At 48.8% G+C, this 16,971-nt stretch overlaps 1 protein-coding gene across 1 annotated transcript; it reads right to left on the bottom strand.

Annotated features, from left to right (window-relative positions):
• Nucleotides 1–403: 403 nt before the first annotated feature.
• On the bottom strand, nucleotides 404–6,508 carry CNGA2 (cyclic nucleotide gated channel subunit alpha 2; the record flags this gene model as incomplete). Its single annotated transcript, XM_080795664.1, has 6 exons — nucleotides 404–1,809; nucleotides 2,157–2,263; nucleotides 4,066–4,173; nucleotides 5,273–5,443; nucleotides 6,086–6,178; nucleotides 6,399–6,508. 6 exons carry the CDS (start codon nucleotides 6,506–6,508, stop codon nucleotides 404–406), a joined length of 1,995 nt encoding a protein of 664 aa, XP_080651790.1.
• Between the last annotated feature and the right edge of the window lie 10,463 nt (nucleotides 6,509–16,971).

Here is a 16,971-nt window from a genome sequence, read left to right as displayed (position 1 = left end):
CAAGTGGGAAGCATCTATATGCAAAAGAGCCTGGAAAGAGGGAAGATCTGCAGTAAGGAGCACAGTGTCCTGCAGAAGGACTTCTTCAGAGAAGATCATTGCCCAGGCTCCCAGCCCCAAGAAAGACCCCAAGAAAGCAGCAGAGTTCAGCTGCTCCTCTCTTCTTTCCTCAGACTTGGACAGGTTAAAGCTCCTGGAAGCTGAGCCAACATGGTCTGCACTGTGCATAAGCTTGGTTAACTGGACTTGGAGGAGGACTCCTAGATGATTGAGCCAAAAGCCTGGTACAGAGAGGCTTCAAGGAGAATTCAAGAGGGTAATGCATACAAATATGGATACCAGCACAGCTCTTCTAGTTCCTGCAGTCAAGGCCAAGGCTGGGAAGGCAGTTGAGCCCAAGCTCTTATGGCTCATCAGCAACAGCTGGCTCAGGGCTGTTCATCCCATCTGACAGGTAATCCTCTTCATTGTTTTGCTTCATCTTGGTTTCCAGAACCGTAATGCGCTGCTTGAGTTTCTGCTGGGCTCCCGTGTACTCAGCCAGCAGGCGCCCAAAGCGAGTGTACAAGGTCTCCATGTTGGTCTCCAGCTGCTCTAGCTTCTCCTGCACATCTACTTCCATGCTGGCTGCCACCTCACTCTCATCCAGAAGCCCCTCCTTCATCAGGATCTCCCGGCCCCTCTCCTCCAAGACCTTCTTGGCATCAGGGTATTCAGTCACAGCTTCCATAAGATCATCCTTGGACAAGCAAAAGAGATCTGAGTAACCAAGGCTACGGATATTGGCTGTGCGTCGATTGCCCATTTTGCTGCCCTTAATGTTAAGGATACTGATCTCTCCAAAGCAACTCCCAGCTGAGAGCAAGGCATATTGAGTAACACCATCATCTGCCACTACTGCCAATTTGCCTTCCTTGATTATGTACATCTCCTTGCCAATATCCCCCTTGCGGCAAATGTAATCTCCAGGGCTGAAGACTTGAGGACGGAGTTTCAATACCAGCTCCACCAGCAGGCCAGCCTCACAATCCTGGAAGATGCGCACTTTTTTGAGTGTGGACAGATGGACATTGATGGCTATCTCAGCCCTCAGCTTGGCTGGCAAGTTCTTGAGAACTTCCCTCTCATCCACACTCTTCTTATTGGTCCACAGGTAGTCAAACCACTTAATGACCTTGGCTTCCATCTCCTTGCTGACCTTTCGGAACTGCATGTAATGTTTGACAGCATCAATCTTGGCCTGAAATTCAGCCCGGGTGGCATTCATGTTGGAGATCATGGAGCCCACATTTCCCACAATAGTGGCAAAGATGAGGACACCAATCAGGAAGTCAAAGATGACAAATAAGTACTCCTCATCCTTTACAGGGGGTGGTGTCTCCCCAATGGTGGTGAGTGTCAGGGTAGACCAGTAAAGGCAGTAGATGTATTCCCTAGCCAGGTAGCCATACTCAGGGTCAGTGATGTTGGGATAAACCCAGGTGTCAACCCCAAAGCCAATGGACTTGGAAATGGCATAGTAAATGCAGGCATTCCAGTGGATGATGACCAAGATATAGAGGACCAGGTTGCTGATTCGGAAGATGTTGGGGTAGCTGGTGCGTGTCTCAGTGCGGTCAAAGAATTCAAACATGCGGGCAAAGTGTAGCAGGCGGTTAAAGCGCAGCTCAGGGCTGTGGATGCCCACAGCAAAATAGATCAGGTCTGTGGGAATGATAGAAGCCACATCCAGCTTGAACTGCAGGGTGTGGATATAGTTGTCCCGCAACTTCTTAGGATCTTTGACCAGCAGACCCTGCTCCAGAAAACCTAGTAGAGATGCAAACCAGTATATCAGCTCTGTCCTCAGGACTATCCCTCCCAACAGGCTAATGCTCAGCAAGGGACAAACTGTGCACTCAACCCTGCTTCCCAAGGAGAGGTATAGGAAACTCACTAGCAGAGCTGGCCTGAAGGACCTCAAAAGATGACCCCCAGGTCTGAACCTCACTAAGCACGTGGTGACTGTGAGGTTCAAAGAGGAGCAGACACCAATCCAGGTCCCAGATAGGCAGTTAAGTCCAACACCGTGTCAAGAAGGCTTCTTAAAAATGTGGACTCGGGACTTTGGACCTATGGGTCATGCTCCTGTGTGTGCAACCCAGTTGCTCACATACCTGTGCGCAATCGAATGAAGAGGTCGGTGATATACACTACATCTGAGAAGTAGTCCAGCACCAGCCACACTAGATAGTAGCCTTTCTGTAGGTCACTGAAGCAAGCTCTGCAGGAAGACAGGAATGGACTTTACACTCAAAGTCAGCCAAGGCCTTCTGGAGGCCTCAAACTGAGTGCCCACTGAGCAAAGGGTTTGGAATGGCTACCAGGGACACTGACCAATCGCTGTCAGTTTAATACCATGAAGAAACTTATTGAAAAGCAACTTCTACTCAAATCCTTATTATTACATAGACATCCTTAAATAGACTTCCATACTGACCATCACTTATCTCTCATCCACTGGACCATGAGTTCCAAGAAGACAGAGACCACCTCTTAGTCATTACTGCATGCCTTATGCCCTAGCCCAGAGCACCAGAATTTGACAGGTATAAGTTGAATGAAAAATGAGTCACTGAAAGTATGAAATATAATACACAGCTTAATAGTCTCCATGCCCATTTCTGCAACCTATAGCTATTGAGAACCCAACATAGACATAGACAACTGGCCAGTCCAGGTGAGAGAGAAGATTGTACCTAAGGTTAACCTAGAGGCAGTGGGAATGAAGAGTTTGGAGACTTCAGGAGTTTTAGGAGGAATTGACAAGACTTGATGATTGAATGGATAGGGACCTAAAGAGGAGTAGAATAGGAGATAGAACCCAGGATGATGACCCAATGAGTGTACTAGTCAAACGGAAGAGCAGTTAATTCTGACTACTTGGTCACATTTCAGATAAAACCCCAGCCCCCTCCCCTGGTGCACAAACCTACAGAATAGTCCTGTGCCTGCCTGATGTTCACTTGAAGTCCTCTGGCCACACTAGGCCATCCTGAGACAGGGTCTTAGCATTTGTTCCCCCTCCTCAGAATGTTCCTTTCACCAGCCTCAGACATCTAAATAACTGATTCCCTCTCACCATTAAGGTCTCAGCTAAGGTGTCACCTCCTCAGAGGGGTCTACACTGACTGTCCTTTCTATAGTAGCTTCCTGCCTCAAGTCCCTTGGGCATCTGTTTTGTTCCATGTTTACAGTGTCTCCCACTAGCTTGAGAGCTCCAAGATAGCAGAGACCTTATGTGTCTTATTCACCACATTATCCCCGGCACTTAGCACAGAACCTGGCATCCAATGGGTGCTCAGTCAAACCCTTGCTGAATGAATAACTGAAGTGGGAGATGGGGTGGGGTGGGAAATTATGTCAAGAAAAGCCACCTGTAGAGAGTGGCTTTGGAACTGAAACTGCAAGAAGAATCTCCACAGGCTAAAAATGGGGAAAGGGAATTTTCTCTTGAGGAAACAGCATGTTATGACCCAAGAGTAGTGAATGCTGGGGCTGGGGTATGTCCAGAAGGTGGAACCAAGGAGAAGGCCAAGTCCAAAGGGCCTTGAAGTTCACTCTGAGGGCTTCAACTTCATCCTGTGAGCAATGGGGGGCCATTGGAGGGTTTGCGAGGAGGAACTGATGTAAACAAATTCCGGTTTCTACCAACCACACTAGTTGCTAGTGTGAAGGATTTTTGGAGGGGGCAAGAGTGCCTACAAGAAATGGGGGCAAGGCTATTGTAGTTGTCTCAGGGAGAGAGGAGGGTGGCCTTATCCAGGACAATTTGTTGTAAATGGAGAAGTAGGAACAGATACCAGGGAAGGTAGACACAAAGCTTTGGTAGCATATTAAGTTGGGAAGTAGAAGGCATTTGGGGGTTAATAGGGCAGAGGGAGGTGTTATTGGCAAGCCCGGAATCCAGAAAGAAGGCTGGGTTGGTTGAGCTCTGTATCCACAACTGGGACTGGTGTACTCTCAACCCCAAGGCCTGTGCCCTGGGATGTTTGAACACTCTCTTCCAGATCCCTCCCTGCTCACCTGGCCACCAGGAGGCACCAGTTGTAGAGGACAGGCATAGCAATGACAAATAGCCAGCGGTAGTACCAGTCTCCAGCTGGATCCAAGACAAACAGTTCAAATTTTTTCCTGAGGAGATAGACAGAGGTCAGGCTTGGGGACTGGGTCCTCAATGTGGCAGCACCCCAGTTCCCAGAGGCCAGGGGTCCTTTGAAAAATAATGCTTAAGAGGATGTACAGGACTGGGTTGGCTCAGGGCCCCATTTTCAGGGAGCCACAACTTGGCACTAGGCATCTGAGTAGAGCCTAGATGGGCAAGGGTCACCCCCTTCCTATTTTAATCCCACATAGACCCATTGTTTCCCATGCCTTCTGGAGGCCCCTTGCCCAGAGGGCATGGCATGGCAAAGGGCAGTCTTTTCAGTGGAGTGGGCCTCAGGGCCAGAGGAGGGACTTCCACAGGATGGTAATAAGGGCTCAGAACTGGTTTCCATATCTCTCCTGGGAAGAGAGAGGTAGTCCAAGAAAGTAAGTGCCACACGCATCCTGCCCACTCCACCCTCCCTGTTAGGTCCCTGGCCTCCATCTCCCAAAATGCTTTCCCAGATGCTACATCCTAGCTTGGTAAAAGCTCTTTTCCTCCACTGCTCAGAAGTGGGGAATGTCGGCTTGGCCAGACATCCCCAGTTGCCAACTCATTCCTCAAAGAACGACCCTCCAGCTCCACCTTCTCCATACTCCCCAATCCCTCCTGCTCAGTTGTTCCTAGGCCTTCCCTAGCCAGCCAGCCCCCCATATGGCCTCCTCAAAGGCCTACCTCTGTACTGACATTAGGGTTGATGTGGGCATACTCTCAGCAGCACTCCCTAAATTTACCCTCTTCTGCATTTACTGACTACAGGAACTGAGACTGGGGCTGGCACACATTCAGGTGCCCTTGATGTTTGTTTCATGATCAGCAAGAGGACATCTGGCGAGGGGCAGCTAGTGGAAGAAAAGCTACCAGGAGTTCCCATGGTAATTGGCCGCTGGATGTTGGAAAGGCTGTGAACAGGGACAATGGAAGTGTACTAGAATTAAAACCATAGGATGGATGTCTCCCCTGCCAACTCCTTTCCTTGCTATGGCAAGGCTTGGTCTTCCTTTGTCAGTGGCATAAGAAATCCCACCAAGCCCTACAATTTCATGCTTGAGAGCCCTGCTAGTCCTACAAGCTGGACAGCTATACTTTGTGTCCTTATCCTCATTGTCCTTGTTGCCTTTGCCATCCCCTTGCTGTGTTGTCACGGTCTGGAGCTCAGGCCCACGGAAACGTTCAAGGAATGAGTCAGGACGAGGTTCTTCCTCACGGAAATTCTTGTTGGCCCACTCTCTGATGATCCCCACCAGGCGGACAATCCTAGAGATGAGAGGAAACATGAACCAGAGAGAAGAATCATGCTGTTCAGAAAGGATGTGGACTCAAGAGCTCACTATCTGATGAGGGAGATGGAGAAGGGACCTTAGAAACAGGCCAGTCTATGATAACCCCCATGCTGAGTTGGGGTGGGGGCCAGCACTGAGGGCAGGGGACTGGGGTTTAGGCATGACTCTAAATGCAGCCTAAGGGGCAAGCACTTGCTCTTGGAAGACTTCCTGTCAGAGGTGCCATCTCAGTTGATTGTGGTGAACAGATAGTGCTCTCCAGGGCAAGATAAAGGTTGTGCTAATGGAGGACAGACCAGGAGGAAGATTGACCCAGGCTTCCTGATTTCCCTATGGAGCCTATGACTCCGGGCTGCAGACCTCAGGACCCTCTACCTAGACCCCCTTTTGGGGAACAATTCTTCCCCTCTCTTCCAATAGTGAGAAAGACAACTCTGAAGGCAATACTCCACTGATTACTCCCAGCTTGCTCACAGGAGTCTCCTCAAGAGAAAAATCCTTCCCAGGGTTCCTAGCAGAAAGGCTCAGAGCGATTGAGAGAAGGTGAGTTATTGTAGCCACTCTGACAGGCCCCATGGGCAGAAACAGGTAGCAAGAATGCAGTACTGGAACTCACCTATGGAAGCCACCCCTCCCCCGCTGGGGGGCATCCATCTCCGCCAGCCTCTGCAGTTCTGAGGAGGTGTCATCGTCGGCTGCAGACTGGGGCCTATAGAGGAAGGAGCAGAGATGACCAGGGTTTCTCTGAGCATACTTTGTCTCCTATCAGCACTTTTCTCTCCTAGGAGGTACCTAGAAATCCCATAGTCCCTTCTTAGAGGGTATCCTTAAGCCAAAAGATGGTTTGCTCTGTGATAATGAGGCAGAGCTGGGAGAAAGTAGAAGCTTACCAGGCCATCTCTGAAATGATCCAGGCTCAGCAGACTCACCTGCTACTGGTCCTGTGGTCATCTTTGCCATTGGCCTTGATGGCCAGAGGAGCATGGTGGTTGTGGTTATTGGCTGGGGAACTCTTCACACCATTGGATTTTTCTGTCATCCTCCATGTACAACCAGTATCCTCACCTGTCAGGGAGATGGCAAAGAGGAAGTCACAGAGAATCTTGGATACCATGTAAGGCAGAGGAGGTGCAAGTGAGCAGTTAGAACAGAACCAGGGCTCACCTGGAAAACCCCAGCATTCTTGGGTACTGCTATGGCAATGTAGGACAGGGGGATTCAGCATTGCCTAAGTTCCAGGCTCTAAACACTAAGAAGATGAAGGTGCTATCTCCACTCTGCCAAGTGATTTAAAAGGCAAACAGCACTAAATTGCAAAATGGGCTTATTTTTCTTTCACGCCAGTGGATTTTTTGACATATGAACTATCAAAGCTAAAACAAAACAAAATGGATTAAAAAAAAAAAACTAAGTTGGTACACCTGGGTGGTACAATCGGTTGAGCATTTGACTCTTAATTTTGCTCAGGTTGTGAACTTGGGGTCCTGACATTGAGCCCCAAGTTGGGCTCCATGCTAAGCATGGAGCTTGCTTGAGATTCTCTCTCCCTCTGCCCCTCCCACTTGTGCTCTCTCTCTCTCTCTCTCAAATAAATAAATAAATAAATCTGTAAAAAAAATATCCAAGACACCTTCTGGTACCCTGGCTTTGCAGGTATCTGGCACATGCTTAGGCTGCTGAGTACCTCCAAACCAGCCACTGCCCCCAAACTCTTGCCCATGGGAAGAAATGTATCTCCTTGGCCCAAAGCAGCTGCCACTCCACTACTCTCCCCTGCTCTCTGATTCTCCTGACCTGAGACCACCTCAGAGCTCATGTTCCTCAGGTGAGAGTCATCTCTCGTTGACTTCTTCAACCTGTGGTACTGTCTCTAGGGCTCCTTCCTTTCATCTCTATTCACATTCTCCCCAGTACCCCCCAAGTAATGTTACACAAGCTGAAGAACAAAGAGGAGCCCAATGGTTGAGACAGGGAGTGAGGGGGAGAGAAGGGAAAGCTCCCATGGGCTCCATAGGCAGTGGTACCAGTCAGAACTCTCTCCTTTGGGCTACAGGGAGTCTAGAAAGGGCTGAGAAGGAACATGGCTAGAACAGAATTATATTCCAGGAAGATCTTCTGGCTGCTCTGTAGATACTGGATTATATGGGGAAAAAGATCAGAGGCAAAGTGGCTGAAGAAGATGGTGCCAAAGGAGCCCAAAACAAGTGGGCAGTGTGGAGAACTATTCAGGAGGGAGAAAGGACAAGACTCAAAGATGGGTGGGGTGTGGGGAGCACTGAAGAACAAGTTGGTGGGATTACACAGAGAGAAAATACAGACTGAAGGACCAAGTCAGAGCTCTGGAGAATGCCAAAGTTTAAGATATGAGTAGAGGAGGAGGTGTCCACAAAATAGACTAAGAAGGAGCAGCCTGAGAGGGAAAAATCCTGAAAAGAAACGGGAGATTACATTCATTCTGCCATGTTTCTTGCCATGGGGTCAAACAGGCTGGGAAAACAGATTCAGAGTAGCTCCTCCCTGCTCAGGCTGGTCAGCATGCCCCACCAGATTTGATTAGAAATGATCAGCACACCCCTCAGGATGCCTATGGCCCCTACTGCTAAAACTCTGCCCCACTCCCCATCACCTCATCCCCCCCGCATCTACCCATTCCAGCTTCCAAAGCTGTCACCATGGTGATGGCAAGCACACCATGCTCTGTGGTGAGTGGTAATAACAAGCAGCCTCAGAGCTGCTCGCTTGGTACTCTCTGTGGGACTACAACACTGGGATGTTAATGAGGGTACCTGAGGGATAGAACCAGCATCTCTGAATCCCTGCTTAGACCCTAGAGGTAGCAGACCATGGAGACAGAAAGTTCCAGGCAATGCAAACAAAGCTGGTACTATTCACATTGATCAGAGTTGGCCTCAGTGGAGCACTGTTCAGTGAATGAATAGCAGGGGTACAGGTGGGACAGTAAAGGGCAAGGCACTAGTGTGAGGAGGTTGGACCCAGAATGGAGTAGGGCAGAGGTGGCCAAGCCAACCCACAGAGGCTGCAAATACCAGGCAGAAGACTTGGGGCAGCCTGTCACTGATAGAGATCCAGTGCAGGCCCTGCTCACCACCACTTGAACCTCATCCTTCCTTACTAATCATCCCTAATAGCAGTGGCCCTCAACCCACAATAGGGATAGCTCTGGGGGCACATGGCAACACTATGGCCTCTCCCATTATTCCTGCTCCCTTTCTGCAAGGAACAGGTCTTTCTTTCATTCTGGTCGCCCTGCATCTGCCCTGCCACACACAATTCTGTTCATCAGAAACTCCCCCCCCCACCCCCGCCACAAGGCTGCTTGCCAGGGAACAAAGGTAGGCAGCTATCTTCTGGCACTGCACACAGCTAGGCCAGTGGTTCTCATCTGCACTGTCTCCAAGAAATTTCATCTAGTCCTAAGGCTTCTATTACCATCATGTTCCAAATTAAGGTCCCAACCCAGGCATCTCTCCCAAGCTGCCTACCCATATCTCCAACTGTGTGGTAGACATCTCCTCTCAGGCACCTCAAATATGACATAACTAAAACTAAACTTGACACCCTACTTACAAATTGGCTTCTTCAAGTTACCCATCTCATATAGGAGAGCTGCCCTCTACAGAGTCATCCAAACCAGAAACTTGTATGTCAACCATAATCCCTTATATCCTTCAATCATCATATCCAGATAGCCTCTGTCCTCAATCAGTTTTCCACCAAAAGTGTCAAAGATCTGTCCGTCCACTGCCTTGTATACCCAAGGCCCTGGCCTGGTCTCAAGCCTTGACTGTTGCTCTCCAGACACGATGCAACAGACTCTGACTGCCCCATCCCTCACACGGCTCTTGAATGGAGGGGATACATGGATACCATCAGGGTTTGCTGGGAGTTAAAGCTCTCAGAGGGGATGAGAGCAGAGAAGGAGGCTGAGGGTAACATTCTGAAGACCTGCATGGATGGGACTGGAGGCGATTATGCTGAGTGAAATAAGTCAAGCAGAGAAAGTCAATTATCATATGGTTTCACTTACTTGTGGAGCATAAGGAATAACATGGAGGACATTAGGAGAAGGAAGGGGGAAATGAATTGGGGGAAATTGGAGGCAGAGAAGAAGCATGAGAGACTGTGGACTCTGAGAAACAAACAGGATTTTGGAGGAGAGGGGGTGGGGGTTACATGAGCCTGGTGGTGGGTATTAAGAAGGGCACGGACTGCATGGAGCACTCTGTGTGGTACATAAACAATGAATCTTGGAACACTGAAAAAAAAATAAATTAAATTAAATAAATATACCTGTAAAGGTGACATGTGGCCCAAGGAGCTGAAAGAGTGGAGGAAACTGGTGACCTTATCAAAAGCATCCTCTTATCCTTCTCCCCTCTAGCAGCCATCAGTTTGTTCTCTGTATTTACAGATTTGATTCTGCTGTTTGTTGGTGGGAAGATAGATAAAATGGGTGAAAGGGGGTGGGAGAGACACGCTTTCAGTTATAGAATTAATAACTAACAAGGGTTAAAAGGATACAGTGTGGGGAATATAGTCAATGGTGTTATAATGACTTTGCATGATGACAGATGGTAGCTACACTTGTGGTGAGTACAGCATAACATATAGAGAAGTTGGATCACTATGTTGTACACATAAAACTAATGTAAGATTGTGTATCAACTATACTTCAATTTTCTATTTTAAAAAAGAGTGGTGGTAAAAGACATGTTTTGCAGGGTTTCATAATGAGTAGTAGTAGGTGAGGAAAAAAAGATATGAATATGTCTAACTCTTTCCAGAAGCTTGACTGAGAGAGAAAGGGGGGAGATAGAGTAGAAACAGGAGAATGTGGGGTTGCAAAAGGTTTTCTGTTTTTCTCATGTTATTCTTCTACTGGAATGAGATAATAATGCAGGTATAAAGTTTCTGAGGAGGTATTCAACAGATAATGAAAGTATCTGTGCATTTGACTAACTCCATTTAAGGCTGGAACTCATGAAAGATTAATAAAATGGGTGGGTCCACGTAACAGAGGAATAAAAGGGGACTTATCAAGAACATGGGCCAGGAGAGAGGGAGCTGACAGTTTAGATGTGCATAGGGGTACAGTAAGAAAGAGCTGAAGGGGCTCACTCATGTAAAACCCCAGCATTCTCAGTGAAAGGACAGGAAGTTTCATCTTCAGGAGACCCAGGGGTACAAACTTTGGAAACCAAACCTTTTACAGACCAAAAGGTTTGCAATAGCTGCCGCAGAGATGCACAGGGGAATCTGAGCAAGTATGAGGACAGGACTAGGCTGAGCAAAGAAGATAGCAGACCACATAATTGGCAAAGAGAAGAGAAATGGGCTAGATCCTAGATGGAAAGTGGGACCTTCAAGGAAAGAGGCCTCAAACAGAGTAAGGTGCAACGATTCTGTAAAAAGCCTGACATCAATCATTATATACTTCTGGACCTCTTTCCTCCTCATCCACAAATTGAAGAACAAACGCAAAACTTTTATAGAAAAACCAGCCCTGGCCCAAGGTGTTTCTTGGACCCTGGTTGAAAGCATTCTGAGGACAATTACTTCAGAGATCCAGGGACAAAAGGAACAAGTTAGTCATACAGCAAAGATAAGAAGCCAGAACTACTAACTTCCAATTTGTGGCTCATTCAAATGTTCACTGCTGCCTGGTACTCTTTTATTCACTCATCTAGCCCACACATATTCCCAGAGAAGCTGTTATGCATCAGGTCTGTACTAAGTGTTGAGGTCAAAGAGATGAGTCTGGCAATTCTGTGACCTCAGTGTTGCTCTCAGAAGGGTCCTGCTACTGTAGTGGGGAATAATTTGTCCCTAGACTGAACACTGTTCAGTTCCCACTGAAAAAATCTGAAAAGCAAGACTCAAAAGGATCAAACTCTTTCCAAATAAGTTAACTTCATCTCAGAGCAAAACCCAAAAATAATATTTTTTAAAATACTTTAAAAAAAAGTATACAACATCCAACAAGGTAAAATTCACAATGTGTAGCACCCAGTCAAGAATTATCAAGCATATTAAAAAATGTCTCCATAATGAAGAGGAAATGATCTATTAATTAAAACAAACCCAGAACTGATATAAATGTAGAATCACCAGACAAGGGTGTTAAAAGTTAATATAACAAAGAGAAAAAAGAATCAGAAAAAGAAAGAGGAAAGCATCATTGAGCTGTGGAACAACTGCAAGTGGCTTAACACTGCAGTTGGTTCCTGGAAAGCACTCTACACATATTGATGGAAGGAAGGAAGGAAGGAAGGAAGGAAGGAAGGAAACATAGTTTGGAGTTTAGACCTTGGTGAAGTTCTGAGGAATTTCAGAAGACAGAGCTTAGAAGAGGGAAGTGCTAATAGGGAGACACTCCAGTGAATCCTTCCAGGTGACTGGGTATCCCAAATTCTTTTATAGTCCTGGCCATCCTGGCCTCAGATTCAAGTTAATATCAGCCAAATCTTTTCTACTATGATTGGGAAGGGAACTCTTCCATGACTGATAGCCTGGAGATGCAGGCTTCAAGTCTCAGCCAGAAGGTAGTGCTCCAGATATTCAATTCCAGCCATTACAGCAGAGAAAGTCCTAGGCTGTAGGCAGAGAATGGTACCAAGGGGTGAATCATGCACATTATGGGTGACACGACAGTAGGGGCAAGAAGCAGGAAAACAGGGATATAGGCAGGCAAGTAGACAGTAACAAGGAGAGCCAAGAAGAAGCTAGAACCTGGGGGTGCAAGGACAGTTTCTCATTCATTGAGCAACTACCACATACTAAATACTAAACCTATGTTAACTCATTTAATCTTCATAACAACCTGACAGGTATGATGTTATTATTAACCCCACTGTACAGATTCACACCCAGGCAATCTCAAGCAATCTTGTTCCAAAAGCACACTCAGCCACATGGCGAGCTTGGCAGGTGAACAGAGCCAGGGACTTGGATATGAGTACCAAGAGGAGAGTTAGGTCAGAACTGCACCAAGCACTGCAGGCTCTTGTGGAGCTGAAGCTTCAGTGACCCTGCTAAGTCCCAGAACAAAGGATAGTGTCGAGTACTTATTGAATGGATGAGGGAATCATCTATATGACAAATTCCAAACTCTGCATTGGGGCATGCAGATCCCTTCTGGATCTCACCAGACCCATCTTTGCAGCCTCATCTCTTGTGGGACCATCTCATGTTGGAGTTTGGTGAGGTATGGCTATGTCTGGTCCTAGCAGTTCTGAGGTAACCATGGCACCTAAAGGCCAACCACACTGGCTACACACTGTCAGCCGGTTGGGGCTCAACTCGAAGCTCATGTGCCCAGTCCAAGCACTCAGTGTCAACTTCCTCTAGGAAAGGCAGCCATCACCCTAGAGGCCCTACCTAACAAATAGTGCTAAGGGCTCTGCTCATGCTCCGCCAATAACAGGGCCGGGACAATGGCAGGAAATCTAGAGCCAGGCCACCCCAACATTAGCTGCCTTTTATGGCTACAGGCCAACATGGATGGAGCTGACACTTCCTGGTTTAGGGTAAAGCTCAGCTGAAGGACCAAAATGGAGAGCCTGCCCCTGCCCTATGCCTAGTTATGGAATCTTCCCTCAGCCAGAAGCTCCAAAAACTTCATTGTGTACTTTTGCCCAAATAGCAGAGGGGCTGGGTCCCAAAGCCGGACAGACCTGCAGTGGGTTCTTGCTCTACCGCAAGGCTCTTCTGAAGATGCCAGAGTGCATTTGAAGGACTGAAAGCAAAGACTGCAATCCAGTAGGGTTTCTGGGAGAAGCATTACATAACCCCTGCCCTTACCTCCATTACTTCTCATATGCAGAGAGCCATGGAGCTCCAGGTGGCATATCTGACATGTTTTGAGGCTGGGATATCCAGAAATGCCCTGGGCCAGGCAGGCAGTGGAGACAGAGACAAGTGGTAAGGTCTACAGGCTTCTCCTTCCCTCCCACCAAAGCTTGCCTGGCCAAGCAGCCCCTCAGCCCCTCGGTCCCTATACTCCATATCTTCTTCAGTCACTCTCCTAGAAGAGAACAGACCCAGCTGCCTTGGACCTAGCATGGCACTCAGTGTCTTCATACTTTTAGAGCCCCCAGGATTTCATTCAGCTGCTTTGACAAGAGACAATGGTTCCCCACACAGCCACTTTCCTCCAACTGAGAAAGACCAGTCAAATGAAAGCACATATCAAGACAGGCTCTAGGACCTGCACACTTTCATGGGCTCCAGCTCCTACCCCATGGAGGCCATCAGCCCTGGCTACAAGAAGGTGCCAGCCTTTGATCAGTGGCTGCCTCAACCCAATGCCAGCCCCTTTCCTTACCAATCAGATGGCTTCAGAGGCAGGGTGTCCCCTGACCACAGTCAGCATCCGTTGGCCCGTTTGTGAAGCCTCCAATCAGAGACAAGCCCTTGGGGACTCATCAGTGCCTGAAGCCAGAAGTGACCTCCTGGTGTTCCCGTTCCCAGGCCAGTGGGGTCCCTGAACTCCCACACAGCTGGCAGCCTCTCAGTCAGAGAGCTGCGTCACCCTGCCTGACACCAGCAGGGGAGGCTGGCAGTGGCCCAGAGGAGCTCATGCCCACAACTGCAGCAAGCTCAAGACCCTGGCCCAGGGTGGCACCCACCCACTGGAGAAGATGCTGGGCCTGGTGGCTGGATGTGCGACCCTCTCACTGTGAGCCCTGTACAGCTCAGGCTGTAAGCAGGTGAGAGCTGGATGCTGGGCTGCCTGGCTGTGGAAGCTGCTTGCCTGCCCAGACCCAGGAGCCAGCCCCTCCCAAACTCCCTGAGGAATCCTCCCTTACATGCATCGCTCAGGGCTTTGTGTCTAGGGACTCAAAGCTGCCAGATCACTGCCCCCATGCACCTGCCTCCCACCTTGGTCACAGTCCCAGCCAGCCTACCTGCCAGATGGCAAGCCAGGGAGAACACCTGGGAGAGAAAAGAGGTTCCTGGGGTGGAGCAAGTTTGGAAAGGAAGCCATTCCTTCTTCTCCAGGGCTACCTGGACTTGACCCCTAAGAGAGGCCACGGCTGGGGAAGTGAAAGAGGGCAAGAACCCTTGGGTGGCAAATCCTTAGGTCCTTTTCAAGAGGCGAGGTACAAAAAAAAAAAAAAAACAAAAAAAAACCTCCATGCACCTCACATCTCTCTCTCCACATGCCCACTTTCTTCTGCTTGGCTTCCCCTGCTGCTAGGAAGCCAACCTGAGACAGAAGAACCAGAATATTGAGTTTCAGCATCTGCATCTGCCAGGGCTGGCAAGGGTTTAGGGACCAGCCCAGTGGGGCAGGCGTGACCAGAGGCTTTCTGCTTTCCCCACCTGTCCACATAGCTGGGGAACTGACCCATCTCTCAGTGGGTTGCGTGAGGTGACTTACATGAGATCCCATGCACAAAGCCCGGAACACATACCGGTACACATATCTGCACAACACCAAGAGGTCACTGCTAACTGTGTAACATATGTGGCAGTGAGAGTTTATAGGGATGCACACCAAGCTGACCATGAGAGTTAGTTCCATAGCGGGGCTTAATATTATGGAACAAGGGACTTTGTTAGCTACACCTGTAATGTTTGCCTTTTTCAGGAGGATATCATCAAGCAGGACTTGTGTAATTATTTTTTATATGCAATGTGCTGGCGCATAGTAGATGCACCAGAGAAATTAGTGGTCAGTATTGGCTTACTTTTATGTCCACTTTTCCACAGTGGACATGCCCTAAAGACCAGGCTTGTATGACAAAGGCAAGTCCAGCCCTCAATTCAGGAGGCCAGAATCCCTCTCCAGGGACCCTGGTCAAAGGCCATCCTGCAGGCCTTTATTTCTGCTAGGTGCCAGCAATGCGGAAGGCAATGGAAGTTAGTCCCTTTGCTTTAGCAGCTCCTGATCCAGCACAGGGACAAACTATGTACCCCTCTAGGGCCAAGCGTACGCAGCCCATAGGAAGTTTCACAGAGGAACAATAAACAACACACTGCAGAAGAACCCCTTCCCCCATACCCAAGTATGAATGAGTCCCTCCCCTCCCCTACCAGCCCATGGGAAAGTTCAAGGCGTCTTGGAAGATGGGTTGCACTAATGCTGGAGGGCTTGGACAAGGCCAGGGCAGCTTGGTAGGGAACTAGCATCAAGGGGTGAGATGAACTGACAGATTTTAGCCAGAAGGTTTGGTAGGAGGTGCCAGCCCCTACCATAGGGCCCTTCACAGAACTCTGCAAAGGAGCCTGCTGCCTGTCTCCCAGGTCATCATTGAGGGCAGCATGGGGCAGCTCAAGCTCCTTTTCCCTTCTGGAGGCCTCTGTAGATGAAGCAGGCAGTCAGGGCTAGCAAAAGCCAACCAGTCACCCCACAGGGTAAGGTTCTAGGCTAGTGCTCCACCTTAGCTCACCTGGCCCAGGAGGCATTTCTCCAAGGGGTTGCCACACTGTTTGTTTGCAACTCAACTAAATTGCTCCCAAGGGTGAAACTTTGTTTCGCAACATATCTTCAGCCAGACTTCTTCTGAAAACATGTCCATGTCTGCTCACACACACACGCACACCCATGTCCCAAAGGGTAGGCCTTGCCCCAACCTGCAGCAGCCTTCTCTTCCTCTGAGCCTTCTGGCATAGACAGCTGGAACAGAAGAGAGTGTCAGCTTTCAGAAAACTACTCAAGGGCAGCCCTCCTGGCATTCTTAAATCCACGTCTCTCCCCTTTGCTTAGCTGGCCTCCTTCCCTGTGCTCAAAGGCAGTGGGGACTTTGGGCTTGTGGCTGTTGCCCTTAATAAGTCCCTGCAACTTGGGCCCTGGTCTTTCTTGAGGCTATGGGGAGGGAAGAAGGGGGGTGGCCTTCAACAAGTTTCCCCAGCCTTCCTTTTAGTCCTCAGTTGATTCCTGGGCACCAGGGGCCATTTGGAGGGGGCAGGGAGGCTCCAGGTTCCACCCGGGCCTCTTGGTTTTCCCAGCTAGAAGCACTTGTGTCTGGATGTGGCTCTTTCCCCATTCCACAGAGAGCTTTCCTCTGGCACTCCATTACCCTCTCTACTCTGGGACCACCGAGGGAAGCTCCTAACTGATTCTTCATTAAGTGTTCTTGTCTCCACTTTCAGCAGGGCCCAAGCCCCAGTGGCCACATGCATGGTACTCCCCAGGGCTGACAGGAGGCCTCTGAGAATTAAGAGTGGAAGAACCCCCTCATTGTATGGGGGTCACTGAGTACCAGAGAAGGGTGGGGAAGAGACAGAGCATGTTCACATCTCCAGGCTCTGTCTTTCCTTCCTTCTTTCCTTCTTTCCCTATCCAAGTCTCTCTCATCTTCCCTGTCCTCCTACTGTCTCTTTCTCTATCTTTTTGCCTCTGTCTCTTCATCTCTGTTTCTGTCTCTGTCTCTGTCTGCCTCTCACACACACACATACAGACACAGACTTACACACACATACAATCATGTTTATTTTACATCTAAGGACTAACATACCCTACTATCTTTATAGATG

This window comes from Martes martes (assembly GCF_963455335.1).
Source record: "Martes martes genome assembly, chromosome: X".
Classification (NCBI taxonomy): Eukaryota; Metazoa; Chordata; class Mammalia; order Carnivora; family Mustelidae; genus Martes; species Martes martes.
Note: the sequence above shows the minus strand (reverse complement) of the source record. Positions and strands in the feature narration are given on the sequence as shown.